Here is a 24714-nt window from a genome sequence, read left to right on the forward strand (position 1 = left end):
CAGAGAGGGTAAGCTACTTGCCCAAGGCCATACAGTGAGTAAGCAGCAGAACCAGGAATCCAATCTGACCCTAAATTCCGTGCTCTCCCCGCTTCACCAAGGACTCTGCCACCAGCCCCATCTTCAGCTGTGTACAGGCACCTCTTCCATAGATACTGGCTGCCCTTGCTGGCCAGGGCAGGCCAGGGACTCTTGTTTGCCACTGGTCACAGGGGAGGCCTGGTAGGAGAATGTGGGTGGTTTAGCATAAACCTAGGAGTGTAAGCTCCAAACACTCCTCTTGCTGACAGGAAATGAATAGGATCACATTTCAAACAGAGAGGAGAATCCCCTGTTTCAAAATGCCCCAGGTAAGGACAGGAATGGCAGCTGCTCCTATTCATATTCTCCTATTGTTTGATGATGTATTTTCTTTCTTTCTTTCTTTTTCTTTCTTCTTTCTTCTTTCTTTCTTTCTTTCTTTCTTTCTTTCTTTCTTTCTTTCTTTCTTTCTTTCTTTCTTTCTTTTTCTTTCTTTTTTTCTCGTGAGGCAATCGTGGTTAAGTGACTTGCCCAGGGTCACACAGCTAGAAAGGGTCAAGTGTCTGAGGCCGGATTTGAACTCAGGTCCTCCTGACTCCAGGGTCAGTCCTCTATCCACTGCCCCCCCTAGCTGCCCCTGATGATGTATTTCCATATGGATTCTCTCTGATTTACTTCAGACTAAATGAATTCTTCCCTGCTGATATCTTTCAGACATGGATGCAGAGAGAGAGGCTCTACTGGGAGCTGCATACCCTGAAGTACAGACGTTTTGTCAGAAGCATGGATTAATGTTGGAGGTAACACTGGCTTTTCTGGTTCTGTCATTGGGACTAGTTCCTTGTGGGCAAACTGAATAATTGTGGGGGTCACAGGATCTTTGAAAATCATCATGTCTACCCCCTACTTTAAGACAATAGAATGACTTTGTGTTGCTGAGGTCAAAAGTTAAACATGATAATAATTGCTCACTTTTGTATGCCCTTTATAGTTTTCAAAGCATTCTCTTTAGGAACTGGATCCCCTAAAGGAGAATTATGGAATTATGCCCCATTAACTCCATTAAGAATTATCATTCCTAGAAATAGATTCTAGAGAATACTAGAAGGGGTAAGAAATAAGGAAAAAGGTTAGAAGGAAAACAACATTTCTTAGAAAGGGTGTTACAAATTAATGTAATGGAAATTAAAAAATAGATGAGGTAGGAGGAAGAGGAAGAACTAGGTAGCACACTCTTATCTAAGTTGGAAAAAGGGAGGGTTAATCCAGTAAGGAGCTTGGGACTAGGCAGCAATAGCTGGAGTGAGAGGACCAACTTTAAATTTGGATAAGCAAAACAAATGGCAATGATTAAGTGCTCATTTGAAAGAGATGATAAATTTATATTATACACATATATACATATCACATTGGTAGTCAGTGGAAGAAAACACAAACTTAACAATCAAAATCTTAAATGTGAATGGATTAAATTTCCCAACAAAAATAAAAAATAAAGGAATGGATAAAAGAGCAAAACCCAGCAATTTGCTGCATACAAGAAATAAATTTAAAAATGAAACCACCTGCAGAATGAAAAGTAGGGGCTGAAACAAAGTCTCTTACTTTTTAAGGGACTGGGGGAAAAAAGATCATGATCTCAGATAAAGCAAATTTTACAATTCAAGAAAAACAAACAAGGAAATTATATTATGCTCAAAGGTACCATAGACTATGAAAAATTACTAAATTTACATGCACCAAGTATCATAGCCACTAAATTCTTAAAAGAAAAGCTGTGATTTTAAAGAAGACATTGACAACGACACATAATAATTTTAACATTTTTAATATTAATATTTTAATATTTTTAATATTCCTTTTTCAGAACCGGATAAAGGTAACAAAAGATAAGGAAAATATAGAGCTGAGCAAATTGTTGGATAAGTTGAATTTGACTGACCTACAGAAACTTCTGAATGAGACTGTTAATATTTACAAAATATATTTACAAGAGTTCGATTGTGTGCTAGGCATAGAGATATCACCGAAAATGTAAAAAGGCTGATATTTACAATATAATTTATGGAACATAAAACAATAAGATTAGTATTGAATAAAGGAAATGCATTAATGATGTACAACTAAGTAGAGACTACGTAATGGCATCCTAAAATACTATTGGATCAAAGAATAAATCGTAGAAACAATAAATACTTATGTTAAAGATAATAACAGTGAAACAATATACCCAAATTTTTGGCATGCAGCTAAAGAAGCTCTCAGAGGAAAACTTTTATATTTGGAAACTTATATTAACAAAATGGAAAAAGAGAGCACTAGTGAACTAAGCATTCAATCATAAAGACTAGAGAATAAACAAATTAGCAACCTTAAAATAAACACAAAATAAGAAATCTTGAAAATTGGAGCAGAAATAAAGGTAAAAATACTGACTATAGAACTGATGAAACTAGGAGCTGTTTTTTTCAAGGCAAAGAAAATCAATAAAACACTGATCAGTCTGATCAAGAAAAACAGTAGAACATCAAATTAACAAAATAAAAAATGTACAAGGTGAATTCATAAGAGAGAGAGAAAAAAACTTACTACACACAATTATATGCCAAAAAAAATAGAAGTCAAAAGATATGACGAGATTCTACAAAAATATATAATACCCAAAGTAATAGTGTGATACAGTGGAAAGATCAATGGCTCTAGAATTAGAGGACCTGAGTTCAGTTCTTATCCCCGATGTTTATTATTTGTGTGTTCTTGGGCAAATCACTTGACTTCTTAGTACCTTGGTTCTTTATCTGTAAAAGAGAGTGTTAGACTAGACGACTTGTGAGGTGCCTTTGAGATCTATGGTGCTAAAAAAATAAATATCTCACATAAGCAAACTTCAGAAAAAGATATCAAATAAGGCATAAATGAATTGCCAAAGGAAGAGAAAAAAAAAACCTGGGCTAAATGATTTACAAGTGAATTTTATCAAATGTTTAATTAATACTCATGCTAAAAAAAAAGTTATTCTCAAAAATAGAGAAATAAATCATTCTACCAGACTCCTTTTATGAGGCAAATATGGTCCTGATAACCAAAGAGATGAAAGACAAAACAGAGAATAATAATTAGGTCAAACTCACGAATGAATATTAATGCAAAACCTTTAGGTAAAATCCTTCGGAAGAGGCTACAGAAATATATCCAGAAAAGAACTCACTGTGATCAAGTTAGATTCATAGAAGGGATTAAGAATGGTTCAACATCAGACACAAAACACTCACTAGCTGTGTGACTCTAGGCAAGTCACTTAACCCCCACTGACTCACCAAAAAAAAAAAGTTCAACATTAGGAAAATAATTACCATAACTAATCATAAAAACAACAAAGATAACAAAAATTATGATTACATCAACAGATGCGGAAAAAACTTTTGACAAAAATAAGCACTCCTTTATGTTAAAAATCCTAAAAAGCATAGGTATGGAAGGAGTTTCTTTAATATGATCAAAATCATATACTTAGAGCCAAGAGCCAGTATTGTTTACAACAGAGAAATACTAAAAATGTTCCCAGTAGAAAGAGAGATAAAGCAAGGATGCCCCCTCTCCTCATGATAATTTGACATGGTTCTAGAAAGTCTAGTAGCAATAAGAAAAGGGAACAAGATCAAAGGGACAAACACTGGCCACAAGGAGACAAGACGGTGCCTACTTATAGAGGACATGATATTGTATCTAGAAATCTCCAAAGGATCACTGAAGAAACTAATTGAGACAATTAATAGCTATGGCAGGATTGTGCGATACAAAATAACCCCACAAAATCATCAAAGAGAGGGAAGAAAGGAAGGCAGGGAGGAAGGAAGGAAAGAAAGAAAAAGGAAGTAAGAAGGAAAGAAGAGAAGGAAGAAGAAGAAAAGAAGGAAACAAAGAAAACCAGACTTCTGACCTCTGCAGCCTATTCTTCCTCTTGGTCTCTTGCAGATTTTACAATGGGTAAAATTATTGAGCTGTAGAGTTTTTAACATAAAATGTCAGAGATCTATCAACTATATATACCAGAAGAGAGAGACAGAGACAGAGACAGAGACAGAGACACACAGAGAGAGAAGTAGAATTGCACAGTGGATCAAAAACTAACCCCAGAGCCAGAAGGAGGTGGGTTCTGGTCCCACCTTTGACTCATACTTTCTACGTGACTGTGGTTCACTCATTTAACTTCTCAGACCTCTAGAAAATTCTCTGACTCTAAGTTTGAGAGAAGGTGTTGACTTGCATTGGTAGAAGGAATTTCCTCATCTCGCTATTCAACAACAATAACAATAAATTCACAGGTCCAGTCCCTATCCCTATCTGCACTTAATAACAACGACAGCAAAAAACTCCAGATAAATATGGAGATGCCATTCAAAATAATAATTAAATGCATAAAATATCTGGGACTAAAACACACATGGATATCTATAAATACTACTACGAATAAAGAGAGGCTTAAATAATTGTAGAAATAGCAACTGATCATGGTTAGGTTCTGCTAATATAATAAAAATTACAATACTACCTAAATTAATTTATAAATTTAATGCTATACTCATCAAACCACTGAAAGAATACTTCTTAGAACTAGACAAAATGATAACAAAATTCACATGGAAGAACAAAAGGTCTAGAATCTCAAGGAACATAACAAGGAAAAGCACAAATCAAGGGGGCATAACATTACCAGATGTTATACTACAGTATATTATAGAGCAGTATTCATCAAATTATTTGATATTGATTAAGAAAACCAGGAAAATATGTCAAAATCCATAGTACTATATTTGATAAACCCTAGACCAAAAATTACTAAGGAAAGACTAGTTTTTTAACAGGAGCTGCCTGATAAACTGGAAAACAGTTTAGTAGAAATTAGGATTAGAACAGCATTTTATACTACATACCATGATAATCACAAAATGGGTGTATTTACCTGAATATTAAAGTCCATATTGTAAAAAAAAAAATCAGAAGAGTAAGATCAGATACCTTTTGCAACTATGACTAAGTGGTGAATTCTTTTTTTTTTTTGCCTTTTTGGTGAGGCAATTGGGGTTAAGTGACTTCCCCAGGGTCACACAGCTAGTAAGTGTCAAGTGTTTGGTTTGAGGCTAGATTTGAACTCAGGTCCCCCTGACTCCAAGGCCAGAGCTCTATCCACTGCACCACCTACCTGCCCTGATATGGAGTTTAAAAAGAAAATTTGTAAATGATAAATACCACATGACAATGCTCCAAAATATAAGAGAGAAATGAACATTAAAATAACTCTGAAGGTTTACCTTATTGCAGCAAACTTGTAAAGGTGACAAAAGATAAGAATAATCAGTTTTTGAGGACTGATGGGGAAATATGCCCTCTAATTTACTGTTGGTATAGCTGTGAAGTAGTTCAACTATTTTGCATTTTAATGTGGAATTATGAAAGAAAAATGACTAAGCTATCCATATAATCCCTACAATTTGACTTAGCAATTGACTCCTAAATATACTGCAGCTAGGTGGCGTAGTGGGCAAGTCTCCTAACCCTCTTTGCCTCAGCTCCTCATCTGTGAAAATGAGCTGGAGAAGGAAACCAGAAACGGACAAACCATGTGAAGAAAACTCCAAATGGGGTCACTCAGAGGGGGACACGAACCAACAACAACCTAAACATCTACTACCCCAAAGAAGTCAGAGACCAAAACAAAGGTCCAAAACATACTAAAATGTGTACAGCAATACTTTTATGGCAGTAAAGAAGTGGAAACAAAATATAGTTGGTGCTTATCATTTGGGGAATGGTTGAAAACTATGGTCAAGCCAACAAACATTTATTAAGGGCTTACTGTATACCAGACACTGTGCTAAGCACTGTATGGTTTTGATTATTGTTATTTTTTATTCAGTCTGGAAATTAGGGTGGGGTGGAGTATGGGGAAATGACTGTAAAAACAAAAGGTATCAATAAAACTCTTTTTCAAAAAAAGCATTCCATTTAGGTAAATCATCCAATAGAGTTAAAGGATGTTAGAGCAGGAAGGAACATTAGAATATATAGCATTGGAATATTAGAATTGGTAGGGACCTTAATAATAATTTCTGACAATTATAAAGCAAAACACTAATTTTTATTTTTTTATTTATTTTATTAATTTATTTTGATTTATCAACAATCACTTCCATATGCTTTTGAGTTTTAAATTTTTCTCCCCCTTCCTCCCCACCACCCTCCCCAAGAAGGCGCACAGTCTGATACAGGCTATACATTTACTTTCCTATTAAACATATTTTCTTTCACATTAGTGAAGTTGTAAGTAAAAATTAAAATCAATAGGAGGAACCATCAGAAAGAGGAAACAAAACTCATCAGAAGAGAAAAAAATAGAGCAATTCAAATTCCATAGTCCTTTCTTTGGATGTGAATAGCATTTTCCATCACGAGGCCTCTGGAGATGTCTTAGATCCTTGTATTGCTGAGAAGGGTTAAGTTTATCAATATTAGTCATCGCACAACGTGGCTGTTATTGTGTACAATGTTCTCTTGGTTCTGCTCACTTCACTCAGCATCAGATCATACAAGTCTTTCCAGGTTTTTCTGAAGTCCACCTGCTCATCATTTCTTATAGCACAATAGTATTCCATCACATTCATATACCACAACTTGCGCAGCCATTCCCCAATTGATGGGCATCCTCTCAATTTCCAATTCTTTGTCACCACAAAAAGAGCTGCTATGTATATTTTTGTACATGTTGGTCCTTTTCCCGTTTGTTTGATCTCTTTGGGATATAACCCTAGAAGTGCTATTGCTGGATCAAAAGGTATGCACATTTTTGTAGCCCTCTGGGCATAGTTCCAAATTGTTCTCCAAAATGGTTGGATCATTTCACAACTCTACCAACAGTGCATTAGTGTTCCAATTTTCCCACATCTTCTCCAACATTTATCATTTTCCTGTTTTGTCATGTTGGCCAATTGATAGGTGTGATGAAAACACTAATTTTTTAAAAAGCATTTTCATTTTATTTCTTTTTCTTTTTTTGGTGAGGTAATTGAGGTTAAGTGACTTGCTCAGGGTCACACAGCTAGTCATTGTCTGAGGCTGGATTTGAACTCTGGTCCTCCTGACTCCAGGGCTGGTGCTCTATCCACTGTGCCACCTAGCTGCCCCACATTTTCTAAATATTATGCTATTTAATCCTCTCAATGATTCTGTGAGGCAGGTACAGATATTATTACTATTATTTTGAAGTTTTATTGATACCTTTTTTATATCACACTCACTTCCTCTACCCCCAAAAAACCTCCCTTGTATTTAAGAAAAATAGTTTAGCAAAACTAACCATTACTGAATTTAGATTGCATCTGACAGCATATGCAACACTGTGGACATGTAAGTCTCTCATCTCTCTATCAAGAAGAACATATGTTTTATCATCTGTCCTATGGAACTAAGATTGTTCTTTGTAATTGAATTTAGATGCCTTTAAGTGCTAACCATAAGTACTATTCTTTTTTTTATTTTCATTTTTATTTTTAGGCAATTTGGGTTAAGTGACTTGCCCAGGGTCACACAGCTAGTAAGTGTCAAGTGTTTGGTTTTGAGGCTAGATTTGAACTCAGGTCCTCCTGACTTCAGAGTCGGTGCTCCATCTACTGTGCCACCTCGCTGCCACCATAGGTACTATTCTTCCCAGGTCTCTACTGATTCTGAGTTTAGGTTTATTACTACTCTACCACACTGCCTCTAGAAACCTGAGGACATAAAACATGGAATCTCTTCCATTAAGTTACATTTTGACATGTTGTGTGTCCATTATTCAGAATAGGCTTAATAGGGACAGTAACCTCTTTCTCTCATCTGGACCCACAGGCTTCTCTACAGCTGGCCTTTTTCCAACTCACTGTGTGATTGCTGTCTTCCCCAGGTGGTAGATCTGAGGTGGGGTCTCCCTGCCTTGGAGGCTGTGGACCACACAACCACTGACCTGTGCTTGGAGGAGATTGCAATGTGTCAGAAACTCTCCGCAGGACCCACTTTTATAGTAAGCAATCAATCCATCAAGAGGAATTCATTAATCACCTGCTATATGCTAGGCACATACTGGGTACTGAGGATGCAAAGATGAAAGGGAAAGGGAGAGCAGTCTTCGTTCTCAGGGAGTTTATAATTGAGCAGGAGAAGGACAACCGGGAACCTAGCTTTACACAATTTGGCTATATGAAAAGGCATGACAAAAGAATAATTTAGTGCTATTACCTTCTGCTGCACGGCTCTTCAGGCCTGGTTGACCCTTATCACAATAATGGCCAATCTCCTCACAGATTGAGTTCCACCCTTGTCTAGGGCTCAGGGAACTGGCTAGGCATTGCTGCTGGCAGGAACCCCAGTGGAGAGGTGGGGACAAAACTAAACTGAGATAGAAGAATAAACAGGTAGGTAGGTAGATAGATAGATAGATAAAGCATTTATTAAGTACTTACTATGTGCCAGGAGCTGTGGATTCAAGTACAAGTAAGCAAGATAATTCCTCCCCTAGAGAAGCTTAAATTCTAATATATAAAGGGGAACTGGAAAGAGAGAAGGAAGGAAATAAAAGCATGGTATGAAGAAGGCCCTAAAGTAGAGTGGAGTTCTGGTCCTGGGAAAGATAAGGCAGAAAGCTCACATAGTAGAGCTCACCTACCAGAATGACAGGGGCATTGGAGAATCTAGCCTTCCCTACTGTACCTCTGGTGGCTATCACTTACCCACACTTCAAAGGGCATCCCTGTACAACAGAATTTGACACACTCTGGCCAAAGCAGCTGAACCATCTTGCCTGCCCACAGGTAGCCCTAATCAACCAATCTATTCCTTCAGAAATGTTTATTATGCAAAGTCTTTGTGATGGAAATTGTGGAGGGGGACAAAAAGGAACGGGGAGGAGGGGCAGCCTTGAGTAGCTGGAAGAGGGCAGACCAAGATTTAAGTTTTGACTCTGCCATGTATTAATTAATATAACTTTTGACAAGCCACTTACCCTCTCTGGCCTTTGGTCTTCCCATTTATAAAATGGGCTTTCATGATGTTTTCAAGAATCTTATAAACTATAATGTACTATGGAAGTATGAGTTATTAATAGTACAGATGTGAAGGCACTCATCATGAAATACTTCACTGTATTTAGTTGATCTTTGATCTCATGGATGTAAAAAAAGTTCAGATGGCAAACTCATCAATATCTTTTTCTCTTGTATGACTCTGTCTTTCCATCAGTCCTGCAGAGAGGATTTACCCAATGGACTAGAAGTCTTCCCTCTAGGTCTTTTAATACCAGTGGATACCAATGTAATATTTGGGTATAGCTATGAAGGATTTTTTAAAAAATCACTGTGCAAATATAGGGTATTATTATTAAGGCATTTAGTAGTGAATGGATGCAACATGCCTAATACCAAATCAATACTGTATTGATCCATATAGAGGCTGCTCTTCCCCCCCTAAATCTGGGTTGTTTAAAATCTTAGTGCAGTTTATAATCCATATTATTTTCTGTTTATCCTTAAGTATTTTTTTCTTTCAAAGAGATGACATTTTGGGATGAGGGTAGGGCAGGTAGTGTCTTATATTTTGGGACAGCTTCTTCAGACAAGAACTGCGATTGAAGTAAATCACTGAGAATTTGCTGGGAAGAGCTAATACAAATGATGCTGATGCCCAGTCTAAGAGGGAAGACTTAAAATTTGAGGGATTTAGGAAACTGTACAAGAAGATTAGAAATGACTTATCCAGGAACACTCCCCCTTTCCTGCCTTCCCACTTCCCCCCATCCTCTACTGATAAGCCTTCAGGCCAGACCTTACCTCATCCCCTTTACTTGTAGTGATTCTATCCTTCCTTTATAAGACAAGAAAGGAAACACAGAGAAAAAAGAATCTGGGTTCAAATTCCACTACCTGGATGACCTTAGGCAAATCACTTCACTTCCCCCAGGCCCCAGTTTCTTCATTTGTAAAACAAGAGGGCTGGATTAGGTGGCCTCTGAAGTCCTTTCCAGTTTTGGAATTATGATCCCACGATAACTGAACCCAAGTGGAAACAAATCTCAATGTCCTTTGAAAGGCTGAGGAATCTTGAGTGACTTTCCATGAAAATCCAAATTGACCTCTAAGTCCTTAGGGAACCATCTCTCTAGTAAATAAGTCATTAGGCTGTTGTATAAACCCACATTTTCCCCAAAGGCTTCTCCATTAGGGGGTTTGGGGCCTTTAGGGGAAACAAGCAATCAGAATGTCTTTCAAAACAGGTGTTGTGGGCCAAGCAGACTTGGTGATGGTTTTCTTTTCCTTTTTTTTTTTTTTAGTTCTTTTCAATGGCTGTTTAAAACTTCCTGTGACTACAATGAAATAGTTGGCCAGTGACCCAGAATGTCAGAGCTGGGAGGGACCTTAGAAAGAAAAATGTCAGAGCTAAGAGGGCATCTAGAACACAGAATATTAGACCTGAGAGGAGCCTCAGAAATAGGATGTCTGAGCTGGGAAGAATTGAAAGCATAGAAGATCAGAACCTAAGAACCTTAGAACATTCCACTCTGAAATGAGGGAAACAGAAAAGATAGGATGTTGGAGAGTAGGAAAAGCTCTTAGATTTGAATTCTTTCATTTTAGAAATGAGGACCTTTAGGCCCAGAAAGGTCAAGCACCTCTCTCAAGGTTACACAAAAAGTTAGTAGCTTTGGGTTGGGAATTAGAAGACCTAGGCTCTTGGTTCTATGAATGACTCCCTGTTAGAATTCTGGGAAAAAGACTTTCCCTTCTATGGGACCCAGTTTTCTCATCTGTTAAAAGAGAGATCTAGACTAGGTTCCCTCTCACCTTTGACATTCTGTATTCTAAGATCCTTCCTAGCTAGCTCCATCACCCCAGGATGGACTAATTCTCACTTTCCACCCGTGACCCATATTCTAAATCAATGAAAGCTGCTAGTAAGCATGAAAACTCACTTTTAGTAGCTCCAGAGTCTGTCCCTGTACCCTCTCAGATTCCTAAAGCTGAAAGCTTTAAGACATGAGGTCCCATTGGCCTAGGTAGGGGTAATGCTTCTGGATAGAGACCCCTCAGATCTCAGCCCTTGGTGTAAGTCCTATCCCAATTATTGTGTATACGACAGTGTCTCTCTACACCCTCTGCGGCAGGCACTCGTGGGTGATCAGTATGGACACTGCCCTATTCCCCGACTGATTGAAGAGAAGGAGTTCCAGGCCTTGTGTGCCCAGCTCACAAAAAACCCGAACAGCCTTACCCTCCTGGCCCAGTGGTTCTGGAAGGATGAAAATGCAGTCCCTCCGGTCTACATCCTGCAGCCCATCACCACACACTTGCCCCAGTACCAGAATCAGCAGCATGGGGACTGTGCAGCCTGGAAGAAGGCAGAAAGCAGCTTGGCCACGGCCCTGCGATCAGCAGCCCAGGAGGCGGAGAGGCAAGGCTTGATCAGCAGAGAGCAGAAGCTTCGATACCACAAATCAGGTGCAGCCCTCACAGAGCACAGACGGACTAAAAGCGTTTTTCTCTGAGGCTAATAACAGTTCCCATTTCTATAGCATTTTAGAGTTTACAGAGTACTTTGCTCACTACCATCCCGTGAGGAAGGTAGTATGAAGATTATCAGTCTCATTTTACAGATGAGGAAACTGACTTTCAGTCAAGTGACTAGTCTAAAGTCATACAGCTAGAAAACTGCAGTTGGGAAATGACTCCAAGTCCTGCACTTTCTCCAAAGTACTACCTAGATCTCTAATCATTAAGGAAAGGATAAGGAAGTAGTTGCAATGCATCCTCTTAGCCACTGACCAGTGATTTGCTATTTTAATCAAGAAAAGTAAAATATTCACTGTAATGGAGTGGGAAGGGGTTGGGTCTGGGAGTATGAAGATCTGGGTTCAAGTTCTAATAATGATACTTTCTAGCTGTGTGGCTGTGGACTAGTCTCACTTTCTTCATCTATTAAATGGGGACAATTATACCTTACCTGGTTGTTGTGAAGAAAGTGATTAATAAACCCTAAAGCGCCATTAAAGTGTTTGCTACTTAAAAAATGATGTCTAATTTCATCAGTGCTAATAGCTTTTCTACCTATACAGATTACCACCTTGGTAAACAGTCTTTCAAGGGATTTCTGTGGCCAAAACCTACCCTTTCTCTAGTAGCCAAACCTTTGATGACAATGCTTTCCACACTTAGTTAGGCTGGTCCTTGGATAACAGGTCCACAGTTAGGGGACTACCCAGAGCATATTATGAAGTGGTCTACTGAAAAAAGCAATGGGATTTAGAACCAGGTGACCTGGTTTAGAATCTTGGCTTTGTTCCCTATTAGTGATATAATCTTGAGGAAATCACTTCACCTCTCTGGGCCTTTGCTTCCTAATCTGCAAAATGGACTCAGATCATAGATAGTAAGGAAAAAGGAACCTTGGAAATCTACTAGCACTCTAGGATCCTTTTAAGTTCTAGATCTTGCCCTACTTGAAGAAGAATGGAAGCCTTAAGTGGAATGTGATCATTATCTTCTAGTATCTGAAGGGTTGTCATGTGGAAAACAGGTTTTTGTTATATTTTGTTTTGTTTTTCTCTATGCAGGGGGAAAGGAGAACTAGGACAAATGAGTAGAAGTTATAGGGAGATAGATTTTGGTCATTTCAAAATAAAGAAGAACTTTCTAATCATCAGAGCTATCCAAAAATGGAATGCACTCCCTTGAGAGGTGTTCAAGCAGAGAACGGATAATAATAGTTCACACTTATATACAACTTACTTTACAAAGTGCTGTCCTCCCAACATCCCTGACAGGTACATAATATTCTCTCACTTTGCAGATGAGAAAACTGAAGCTTAGAGTGGTGGGATAATTTGCCCAAAGTTAGTAATAGGTCAATAAGGTCAGTAAATGAGAGAATCTGGACTTTCCCCAAGATCTTATGTCTCCAGATCCAGAGTTAATTCCATTAAACCTCATTGCCTGTTTCGAGACAAGATGAGCACTTATCTGGGATACTGGAAAAGAAGGGATTCCTGCATTGGGCAGGGCCTTGGATTTGATGACCTTGGAGAGCTCTTCTACCTCTGAAATTCTAAGGTAATATGAAGGCTTTGGTAGAAGTAGGTCTTTTGGTGAGAGTTGGGGGTTGGGGAGGGGATGGTGACTTATGTGGAGGTCAAGGAAAAAAATCAATGCTGTTGAGTAATAGGAAGTGTGGTAGAGTGGAAAGAGTGCTGCTCCCAAAGTTAAGAGACTTGAGTTTAAGTCCAGGTCTACCACTTCCTGGCTGTGGTCTGAGCCTCAGCTTTCTTATTTGTAGAATATGAAAGCAGGCAATCAAATATATCTAGGGTTGTTGTAAGGAAAGCATTATTTCAAATAAGGAATGAATGAATGGCTTTGTTGGCATCCTAGAGTTCTGGTCAGACTCACTGCCAGAGAAGAGTCCTAGACCTCTAACTCCTTCCTTCCTTTATCCCTTCCTCTCTCCTCCTTCCCTTCCTCCCCCCCCCTTTTTTTGCTTTTTGGTGAGGCAGTCGGTGTTAAGTGACTTGCCCAGGGTCACACAGCTAGTAAGTGTCAAGTGTCTAAGGCCAGATTTGAACTCAGGTCCTCCTGACTCCAAGGCCAGAGCTCTATGCACTGTGCCACCTAGCTGCCCCTCTTCCTCCATTTCTTCTTCCCTCTCTTTCCTTTCCTTCCTTCCTTCCTCCCTCACTTCCTTCCTTCCTTCCTTCCTTCCTTCCTTCCTTCCTTCCTTCCTTTCTTCTTTCCAAAACTCTGCCATTTACGTAGTAAACATTATGAAAGGCCTTTGGTTCTTGGGTCAGAAGGCCTGTGCTGTGCTGGTTAGGTATCTGAGTGAGTTGGGATCTAGGCTTGTCTCTGAGGAACTGTCGCCGTGCTCCTGTGGCTGGGAGTTTCCCACTGAGGTTAAAGCATCTTCAAAAATAACTTCTCTCATCAGAAGTTAATTTCAAAACAAATTAACCTCTTTGGAGAAAGCTTTAAGGTGTATCTGGCTATTAAAACTGGGTCTACACAACAGTAAGCAAATATTTTTGGGAGAAATCACCAGATACTTGTGGTTATGAATATTAGCTTCTAATTGCATTATAACTTCGGGCAATTCCTTTCCTCTCTCTGGATCTTAGTTTCCTCATTTGGGGAAAGGGGCTTTAAGGTCCCCTTTAGTGCTAATGTTATATAGTTACTTATTACTTGTACAGGGCTTTACAGGTTACCAAATAGTTTTGAATATGGTTTCTCATCTGATCTTCACAACCCTGTTAGGCAGGTAGTGTATTGAAGCCCATAGGCTTAAAGTGACTTGCCCAAGGTCACATAACTAGTGTCTGAGGTGGGACTCGAACTCAGGTCCTTTGCCTCCAACTCTACTAGTGCTTATTTCACTTAACTGCACTGATTTGGGAAAGGAAAGAGACATGAGCTTTGGGAATACCCTCACTGCAAAAAGCAAGTGATTCAAAGTGAAAGTCTAGTTGATCAAACAGGAGTCATGAGTCCTAGATTCTAATTCTTACTGATTTTGTGTGATATGAAGTCATTTACTTCCTCTCTGTATGTTGTAGCCTGATTCTACCTGGCGAAACAAACAAAAACAGCAACAGAGTGGGTACTTGAAAGTCTCCTGAATCTTCTTCTACCCCAAGTCCGATTTGTTTCACATAATGTACCCTTATTATCTGAACATCTTCCATAATTTCTACTGAATTGTTCACCTTAGCTATAAAAAGTTAGGGCTATCGTGAAGCAACCTTAGCACCTCACTGTGTGACCTTGGCCCTTCCCTTTCGTGGGCTTCAGTTTCCTCGTCTGTAAAATGAGGGGGTGGAACTTCCCTCCCAGCTCTGACATTGCATGTTCTGCATTCTGAGTTCCATTTCAGACTGTGACATTTTATGTACTTGGTTTTATGTTCTAAGTTCCTTTTCTGTTTTGACATTCTATAATCCAAAGGCCCTTCCAGCTCCAAAATTCTGGCTAATGTCTGTCATTCTTTGCTCCTAGTATTCTACCCAGCTCTGACATTCCATGTTCTTATGATCCCAGGAAACTGACATTCTGCAGCTCTAAGGTCCTTTTCAACTCTGACATTTGATTTAAGCCCTCCCAGTTATGGCTCTTTATGTTCTAAGGTCCCTAATAGCAATGAGGTCTCTCTCAGTTTTGGCAGTCTAGAAAAATCTAGATTTCAAAGAGAGGAGAATTACTGCCCTAACAGTATATCCTGCTGAACTGAAACAGAGGTGTGGAAATGGGGCCTAAGGAAATAACAAATCATGGACTTTTCTTTTAGGGGTACCCAGTCTCCTGCTGTGCATAAAGATATGCTATTCCTTATCATGAAACAGTGGTGGAGGATACTAAACAAACATTTGAAGGGTTAGCACAAAGATAAACCCTTTAGAAAAAAAAACATAAATTTGGGGGTTTGTTTTTTAAAAAAATTTCTTCTTGGTAATTGACTTATTTTTAGTTTTCAACATTTACTTCCTTAAGATTTTGAGTTTTAAATTTTCTCCCCCTTCCACATCTCTCCCTACCACCCAAATTGGCATGTAATCTGAAAAAGGCTCTACTTATACATTCATATCAAGCATATTTTCCCATTAGTCATGATGTAAAGAACAATTAAAACTAATGGGAGGAACCACAAGAATGAAGCAATAAAACAAAACCTAAGTTTGGGATTTTAAAAGGGGACATTTGTGGTAGGCTAGAAGAATGAAGTTTTGAGTATATATGAGGTTTCTATAAAGTATTTGTACTTTGGGACCTCTGAGTATTGCTTAGAGAACGACAAAACCATAGAACTTGAAGGCTGGAAGGGGCAATAGAGACTGTCATTGAACCTTCTCATTTTACATGTAAGAAAACTGAGGTCCAGAAACAGAAGAGGTCTTGATGAAGATCACACAATGAAACAGTGGTAGATTGCTATTATTTTAAAATCACAAATCAGAACTGTAATAAGCAATTTTTGTGCCAGGGAGAAGTGATAGGAAACACACCTTAGTGAGGTGTGGTGGGAGAGGATCAGGGAAGCTTTAATCTGAAATATGACTCCCTAGTAGGGAGGAAATGAGATTGATCTGGTAGCTTCCTCTTTGAACTAATTCTTACAACCTAGGTATTGAGCTCTGTTGTTCCTCAGTTGGTAAAGGACTTTAAATGCTGTTTAAATTCTCTAAATTCAGTAACCCAAGGCAAGGCCTCAGCTATGCTTTACTAATTATGGCACTAAATACATTTATTATCCTTTTCCCTTTATACTTACAGTTTTAAAAGTTATGGTGCATTCTTAAAGTGATTTTTTTATCATCTCTGGTCCCCAAATTGATTTTCTATGGGAACTCTTCTATATATTCATTGTGGAATTCAATACTTGTGGATAGAAGCTATATCCAATGTTGGCTGCCACCCTATGAAATCTCTTTGGAAAGGAAATAGTATTCAGGTATAAACTGAAAAACAACACATATCAAAGACTGTACTTGAATTTTATACAAGCCAGATTTAGGGGAAAAGTCTGACCTAAATTTGGATCAAAACAGTAATGATTAGGGCCCTAGGAACAGTGCACAATTTGTTACAATCTTTAAAGCCTCAGAAGATTCCTGGTTCATCAGTGTGTTTCCTCCTTCCCTTGGCACAGATCACAACCCTTCCATTCCTTAGTGGATGACCTTCAGGAGTTTCTGCAGCACCCTTCCCCTCCCCAAAATTAATCTATTATGAATGTATGATAGCTAGCTATCAAAGTAACTCTTTTGATGATCCTCTGATATCCCAGCTGAAAGTGACCCTTCTTTAAATTCTCTTTGTTTCACATTTATGATAGGGGTGACATGCATCAGCCACTCTCTTTGGGGCCGTGTGTTCTGGCTCCTTTCTAAAGGACATGTACCACCCAGCAACTGCTGGCAGGTCCCGTGACTAGGGGATTATGTCAGAGATGATTGATAACTCAACCAGGAAGAGTCAGCCCCTCATTAAGACACGAGAGCAAGAAAAAGGCTTCATCTCTCTTGCTTTTGGATAACACATGTCTTGCTCTGTAGAAGGTGGAAGAAATAGAACAAAAGTCAGTGGATTCCCACCACACTCTTGCTCCAGTTAAATATTACACATGTTACACAAATATATCTATTTATACATGTCTTATTTTCCCTATTGCTACAATGCAAGCCCCTTTACTGCAAGGACTGTTATTTTTCACCTTTTTATCCTCAATGTTTAGCACACTGCCTTGAAGAGAGAAGGAAGTTAACAAATCAGGAGCAGTTGTGGGGAGAAGTCACACAGTAGCAAGTTTTAGTTTGTTACAAGGAAAAGTATCCTAACAATTCAAGTGGCATAGATTTAGAATTTTAAGGGACTTTAGGCGTCATCTATTTCAACCCTGTCGTCTTACGGATGGAGGTAACTGGAGGCAGATACGTGCCTTACTGGATACAGTGCTGGCCCTGGAGTAAAATCTGGCCTCAGACATTTACTAGCTGTGTGACCCTGGGTAAGTCACTTAACCCCGTTTGCCTCAGTTTCCTTATCTGTAAAATGAGCCCGAAAAGGAAATGGCAAACCATCCCAGTATCTTTGCCAAGAAAACCCTTTGGGGTCACAAAGAATCAGACATGACTGAAATGACTCAACAAGAGGTAGCTGAAGTCCAAAGGGGTTACCTGATTTGCTAAAGGTCACACATAATGGCAAATGGGAGAGCCAGAATTTGAACTCATGTCCTCGTTCTCCAAAACCCTGCTAAGCTGCCTTTTATGGCAGTAGCTTGCCTCTGGATAGACGTCTTCAAAGGGAATCTGGATGGTCACTTTTAGTGACGTCAGAGATAGAGTGCATTGTGAGATCATTTCTAGGTCTGAGAGAGGTTCAATTTCTTAGCCTCTCTATAATTGCTTGGCTGATTCTTGGACAGGCACTCAGAGCCAGCTGGCCCTGTACTTTAGGCCTTTCCAGCTTGGTGGGGCCCAATGGAGCTTAGGCTTCACTGGTATACTCTCTGAGAAGCCAGGTAGACCTCCAGACCGCATGAAGCCATTAGAGAAGGGTAGAGGATTCACTCCTAAGTGCCTTGGTAAGAATAACAACTCATATTTCTATAGTGATATAGCTAGCATTTATATAGTGCCTGCTTTGTACTAGGTACTGTGCTAAATGCTTTACAAATATATTTCAACAACATATAACAACATGTCTGGGAGGCAGGTGCTATCATTATCCCCATATTACAGCTGAAGAAACTGAAGGAAACAGAAGTTAAGTGACTCGCTCAAGATCACACGGCCACCATGCCAGGCCCTTGCTGTATCCATTACACCACCTAGCTGCCCCAGCTGGCTGGCTGGTTGGTTGATTGTCGTCTGCTCTTGAAGACGACCAAACGGCACCAGTATGCTAGAGTCAAGTTACAGTGTGTCCTGTGGTGGCTGATAGAGCCCATACAAGCTCGGAATGTCCTGCCACCAGGTGGGCACAAAGAGTCCGTGCAGATATTTGGGGTGGATTCTCTAAATCCGCGCACTCTGCTGCCCTGATTACAACATATCCAAACGGTGGTGATCTGGATTTTTTTGGTCATGACAACTTTTTAATTCGATAAATGTTTCAAAAACTCCAAGAACATAAGAGCTGGATGGGACCGTCTAGTCCAACCTGTATCTTAGCAGTAATCCCTCCCGTGGATGTTCATCTAGTCTCTGCTCAAAGACCTCCCAGGAGGAAGAAACTGCTACCTCTTGAGGCAGTGCATCTGCTGGACAGTTATAGTTGGGAAGTTCTTCCTTATACCGGGCCTAAAACTGCCTCCCTGAAACTTCCACCATTTCTAGGAAGAATCCATCTCATTCCTTCAAATTTTTGAGGACCATTTACATGCCTTACCTAAGGCTTCTCTTCTTCATTCCTAGTTCTTTCCACTGATATTCATCTGGATTGATTTTAAGACCCCTCACCATCCCAGCTGCCATGTGCCATCTTATCAATGTCCTTCCTTTGCAAAATACTTTCCTCATACAGCCTGGTGAAATAGGTATATATATATGTATTATTATCTCCATTTCATAGATGGAGAAAGAAAGGGGAATGTGACTTGCCCTTTAGGACTTATCTCTTATCTCAATTATTGGATTAACTTTTAAAAATTATCCTGTTGGTCTGAGTAGAGGCCACCCCAAGCTTAGGCCACACTCCTAACATACATCTCTTTGAAAGGAAACAAACCAAAAAAAAACTTTCAGGGATACTGAGAAGCATTAGCAATTATAGGCCACATTTAGGCTTTATACAAGCTAGGCTTGACCCAGGGTTCTGGGGGAAGGAAAATAAGGTTTTCTGTATTCAGAGTTACATGCTATCTTTTGATTTATGGAAATTGGCACTTTTTCAGGAACTGTTTTGTAAAATGAGATAAACTCCACTACAGGGTCAGCATTTGTGGTCTCCCTTTTTGGTTTTCATGGGGGTTTTTTTGGTTGTTATTGCTTGGACTTGTAATTTCATCCACATGGGAAAATACCCTGTGTGAAAACTCCCTCTGTCATTACAGACTGACATAGCTTATAGGGTTGTAGTGTTAGAAAGGTGGGACACTGGAAAGATTGATCACTGTCTCTGGAGCCAGCGGATCGGAGTTCAAATCCTTCTTCTGGTGCTCACTATGGGTGAGAATTTGGATGTCATTTAATTACCCTTTGCTCAGTCTCCTCCTCTGTAAAATGAAGGAGTTGGACTAGATTTCCTTGTGATTCCTTCCAGCTTTAGATGTATGATTCTGTGACAGCTGCCCAGGGTCACTGACTCCATTTGTATCAGAGGCATTGGTCTTTCCGTCTCCAAGGCCATCTCCCACATTTATCATGCCACAGTTTTCTCTTCTTAATTAAAAAACTGCAATCTTTAGTTTATTACATAAAATGTGCACTGAAATGCTTGGTTCTCCTGGCAGGGAGAGGTTCTATAAATCCTAGACTCTGTTATTATTATAATTACAAAGAGGTAGAGTAGTGAGATATACTCCTCCTTCAGGTGTATTTTTGTTATTGTTCAGTAGTTTTCCAGTCATGTCTGATTCTTTGTGACCCCACTGGGGTTTTCTTGGCGAGTACACTAGAGTGGTTTACTATTTCCTTCTTCAGATCATTTTATAGATGAGGAAACTGAGACAAACAGGGTTAAGTGACTTGCCCAGGGTCATCCAGCTAGTAAGTGTCTGAGACCAGATTTAAATTCATGAAGATGACTCCAGGCCCGGCACTCCATCCACTATGCCACCTAGCTATTAGTGTCCACTGTTCATCTTGGAATCACAATGGCTTACAATTATGTTTTCCTCACAACAACCTGTGAGGCAGATAGTAGAAGTATTATTTTTACCTTTTACAGATGAAGACACTGAAACTCAGAGCAGTAAAGTGATGGGCCTAAAGACACATGGCTAGTAAATGTCAGAGCTGGGACTGGACTCCAAGGCCTGGCCTTCTAATTTAGTCCTCTTGCCCATGACACCAGCTGCCTGTCGCCAGAGCTGAAGCCAGCACCTGGGCCGAGTACCAAAAAACCTATGCCCCAGATAAGTCACCTTAAGCACTCTGTCATTTGGCAAAGTCTGCTCTGTGGGGGAAAGAAATCCTGAAACACCAGTTCAAGGCACTGCACCTGGTTGGCATTATTGGCAGCTTCCTATTTTAACTAATTATTCCTGTTTACTAGATACTAAATTCTATGGTTTCTATGCTGCTCATGGACTATAAGTATTGTCAGGACAGCTCAAATTTGGCATTCTGAGGCAAAGAAAGCCCTAGACTCCCCACTTCCCCGTCCCAGTTTTCTTCCTTTCATTGGAAAATGGGTTGATCTTGAGATTATTGTATTTGGAGATTGTCAGTTTACAACTGAATTCTCAATCCCAATCTGTTTCTGCTTTTGCAGTAATCGAATGGGAAATAGAACATGGCCTTCTGAATGTAGGTAGCAGTGACGGTGACCTAGCAGCAACAGTTTTCCTTAGAGAAATCAGGGATCTGAATAAGCACATTCTGGATGAGTGTAACTTACCAATGGTAGACCGGCAGGAGGATGGCTGTCTCGACATGGAAGCTCAGAACTTCCTCACCAGCCTCAAAGTGAGAATTACAGACAACCACCCCAAACTGCTGAAGGTGCACTTTGTCCAGTGGAGCCAGGACCTGATGAACCCAAAGAACCGAGCACATGCTAAGTACCTGAAGGAGCTGGGAGAGCAGTTTATTGACACAGTCAACCATCAGATTCTCGAGCGCCTTCGCCACCAGAAAGAGGGCAACCAGATGCTGGGCCCTTTCTTTCAGGAGCTGCATCACCACACGACCCAGTGCAAGGACAAGTGCCAAGTGTTTTGTGGGAGGGAGGAACTCCTGAGCAAAATTGGAAAGGCCGTCGCAGCAAATGATGGCACCAACCACACTCCCCTGGTTGTTCTGGGGCCTCCTGGAGTTGGAAAGACAGCTCTGATGTGCAAAATATCAGAGCACATCCAAGACTTCCTGGGACAAAAGACAGTGCTGGTGCTACGACTCCTCGGAACATCCCAGGCAAGTTCCAACATCTGCCTTTTATTGAATAGCATTTGTCTCCAGGTGTGCTTAGCATATGGTTTGCCACTCCCACCTGCCAGAGTCATGGCTGTTTATAGCTGTGCTGTCCAGTTCTTTCAAGATCTCCTCTTCCTGGTTTCTAGCAGAAATGTTGAGTCACTTGTGATCATACTGGATGCAGTTGGGGACCTGAACTCAACCTATGGAGCAAGAGGCCTAACGTGGCTGCCTAAAAAGTGCCCCTCAAAAGTCCACTTCATCCTCTCTGTTTGCCTAGCAGAGCCTGGAACCTTAAAAACCATGCAGGAGATGGTCACTAGCTCTGAGGCTTATTTTGAAGTGAAGCCACTCTCTGGGGAGCAAGGTCAGAAGATGATTGAGCTCCTTTTGGCATCTGTGAGGCGGAAGCTGAGCCCTGCTCAGCAGGACCTACTCTGGGCTAGCCTTCCAGAATGTGGGCACCCCTTGAGGCTGAAACTAGCCTTTGATGAAGCCCAGAGATGGGCATCCTATACATTACCTGTCTCTCTGGCCACCACTGCCCAACAAGCAATGCACCAGCTTTGTGCCCATTTGGAGGAGTTACACGGCCGAGTCTTAGTGTCCCATGTACTTGGGTATATTGTGACTGCCCGGTAAGTCAGTTTTGTTTTCTTGCCCCCTTAGTTTTACCTTTTAATGCAATAATAATTGTAACAATTTGCATGGGTATAGTGTTTTACGTTTCAAAGCACTTCATATACGTGGTCTTATTTATTTTGGCACCATATTTTATGGATATATTAACAAGTTGGTCTCTTTCCAGTCTAGTGTTCGATGGTCCTATGACCTTATAAGCTGGAGCATATCTAGAGGAGTACAACCAAGGTAGTGAAAGTATTGATGACCATGTCACATGAGCAGGAGTTGAAGGAACTACGGCTCTTTAGCCTGGAGAATAGGCATCTGAGGGAGAACATAATTCCTCTCTGGATTTCTTAAGGGCTGGAGGAGAGTCCCAGAATTGAAGATGTGGAAGTCCAAACCATATCTGAACAAATATCCCCATGACCATGTCCTCAACAAATGGTCATCTAAACATTTCCTTGAGAACCTCTTATGAAGGGGAGCCCCCTACTTCCTGCTGTGGCAGGAGACTTGTGAATCTCTCTCCTCTCTAGTCCATCCATCAACTCAGCTGGCAGAGTGATTTTCCTAAAGTACAGGTCTGACCATGTCACCCTCTACTCAATAAACTCTAATGGCTCCCTAGCAACTTCAGGATCGAAAATAAAATCCTTAATTTGGCCTTCAAAGACCTTTATAGCTTGCCCTGCCTCCCCCTTTCCAATCTTCTTACATCTTGGCTCCAGAGGGCCAAGAACAAGGAGCAATGGGTAGAGGATGCAGATAGGGAGATCTGAATAGGTGAATGAATTAAAATACACATATGAAAGATGTTACAAAGGTAGAACTGAAAGGACTTGGCAACAGTTTAGATTTGGGGAGAGGGGTGTGAGTGAGAAGTAGAGGATGAGACACCTAGGTTGTGAGCCTGGCGGCCTGGGAGGATGGTGGTACCTTCAATAGTAATAGGGAAGTCAAGAAGATGGGGAAGGAGGGATCAATGTGTTCAATTTTGGACATGATGAGTTTAAGATATCTGTGGGACATCATTTGAGATGTCCAGTAGGCAGCTGGAGATTTAAGACTGGAGGTCATCAGTGAATTTAGGGCTGCATAAGTAGATTTGAGAATCATCGGCATAGAGATGATAATTGAATCCACGGCAGCTGAGATTGCCAAGTGAAATAGTATAAAGGGAGATGAGAGATCAGGTCTGAGCCTTTGGGGACACCATAGTGAATGGGAGCCTCAGGAGTGGTCAGAAACAGTTTCGGGGAAGTGAAGTGATTTGCCTAAGATCACGTAGCTAATGGGGCTGGAGCCCAGGTCTTCTGATGGCTAGTCCATCCAAATATCCCAGAAGGCAGGACCAAAAACAATGAGTAAGAGCTGCAGAGGCAAATTTGGGCTTGATGTCAAGAAAGAAACACCTTAAAATTCTATCCAAAAGTAGATGCAGCTGCCTTTGGACATAATGGGCTCCCTTTCATTGGGGGTCTTCAGGCAGAGGCTACATGACCACTTGTCAAGTAAGCTGTCGTAGAGATTCTTTTTGAATGTGGGTTGTACTGTATGATCACCATGGGCCCTTCCAGCTCTAATATTCGGGGATTTTCTCTAAAGCAGGTGCTGCCCAGAGTGTAGGCAAGTTATCATTACATGATCTATCCAGACGGTGCAGCCTCAGTCACCTCAGAGTAGAACCATGATATCATGGGTATACAGCTGGAAAGGACCCTAGAGACCATCAAACCCAATTCTCCCATTATACAGATGAGGAAAATGAAGCCGAGAGAGGTGAAGGCACTTGCCCAAGGTCACACAGATACCAGGTGGCGGAGACATGAAAGTAAAACAACTTTGACAAGTCATTCAATGTTGTTTCTCTACTAATATGACCAGAAAGATCAATGAAGAGTCCTAGCTTGGATGGAGAACAGAGAGAGGCGAGGGAAGGGTTAAATTAGCTGTCACTTATCTCCAACAGAGAGTGGAGGCTGAGTGGCGTTTAATTTTAGCTCTTAATATGGGTCATCTGGAGGAAGAGTCGAAACTTTGGAGGAATCAGGTTTTACTAAATTGTTGTTTTTACTGGGAGAAAACATGGGGAATGGTGAGGATAATAATAAAAACAACAATATTTACATAGTGTTTTAAGATTTACAAAGCACTTTGTAAATTGTCATTTTACATAACATAGACATACATGACTTCAGCCACAAGTTGTGATAATATCTGACTTTGTTATAGCACTTTGGGGTTTGCAAAGTACGTTACATATGATCTTCATAACAACCCTATGAGGGTGGAATTTTATAATCTTCATTTGACAGATAAGGAAACAGATGTGGAAGACTTCAGGGCCTTGCTCAGGCTCACACAGCTAGGAAGTGCTGGAGAGGAGATCTGAACCCAGGTGACCCTGACTGCAAGTCTAGGGC

General features: G+C 40.4%; 1 protein-coding gene and 1 long non-coding RNA gene across 2 annotated transcripts in view; one reads left to right on the plus strand and one right to left on the minus strand.

Annotated features, from left to right (window-relative positions):
* Window positions 1-1833: 1833 nt before the first annotated feature.
* Window positions 1834-11454, minus strand: LOC110196253 (uncharacterized). The gene is made up of 3 exons (XR_002321150.2): window positions 11317-11454; window positions 8293-8447; window positions 1834-2819 (listed from the first exon to the last, which is right to left on the minus strand). It is a non-coding gene; the product is annotated as an uncharacterized LOC110196253 (long non-coding RNA).
* A 9611-nt stretch (window positions 11455-21065) lies between these two features.
* Window positions 21066-24714, plus strand: part of NWD1 (NACHT and WD repeat domain containing 1) — a 58817-nt gene continuing 55168 nt past the window's right edge. Inside the window, 1 exon segment of the mRNA XM_020969428.2 lies at window positions 21066-22302. Within this exon segment, the coding sequence (XP_020825087.1) occupies window positions 21152-22302 (1151 nt within the window). The 5' untranslated portion in view covers window positions 21066-21151.

Source organism: Phascolarctos cinereus, unplaced genomic scaffold, assembly GCF_003287225.1.
Source record: "Phascolarctos cinereus isolate Bilbo 61053 unplaced genomic scaffold, phaCin_HiC Scaffold_4;HRSCAF=312, whole genome shotgun sequence".
NCBI lineage: Eukaryota > Metazoa > Chordata > Mammalia > Diprotodontia > Phascolarctidae > Phascolarctos > Phascolarctos cinereus.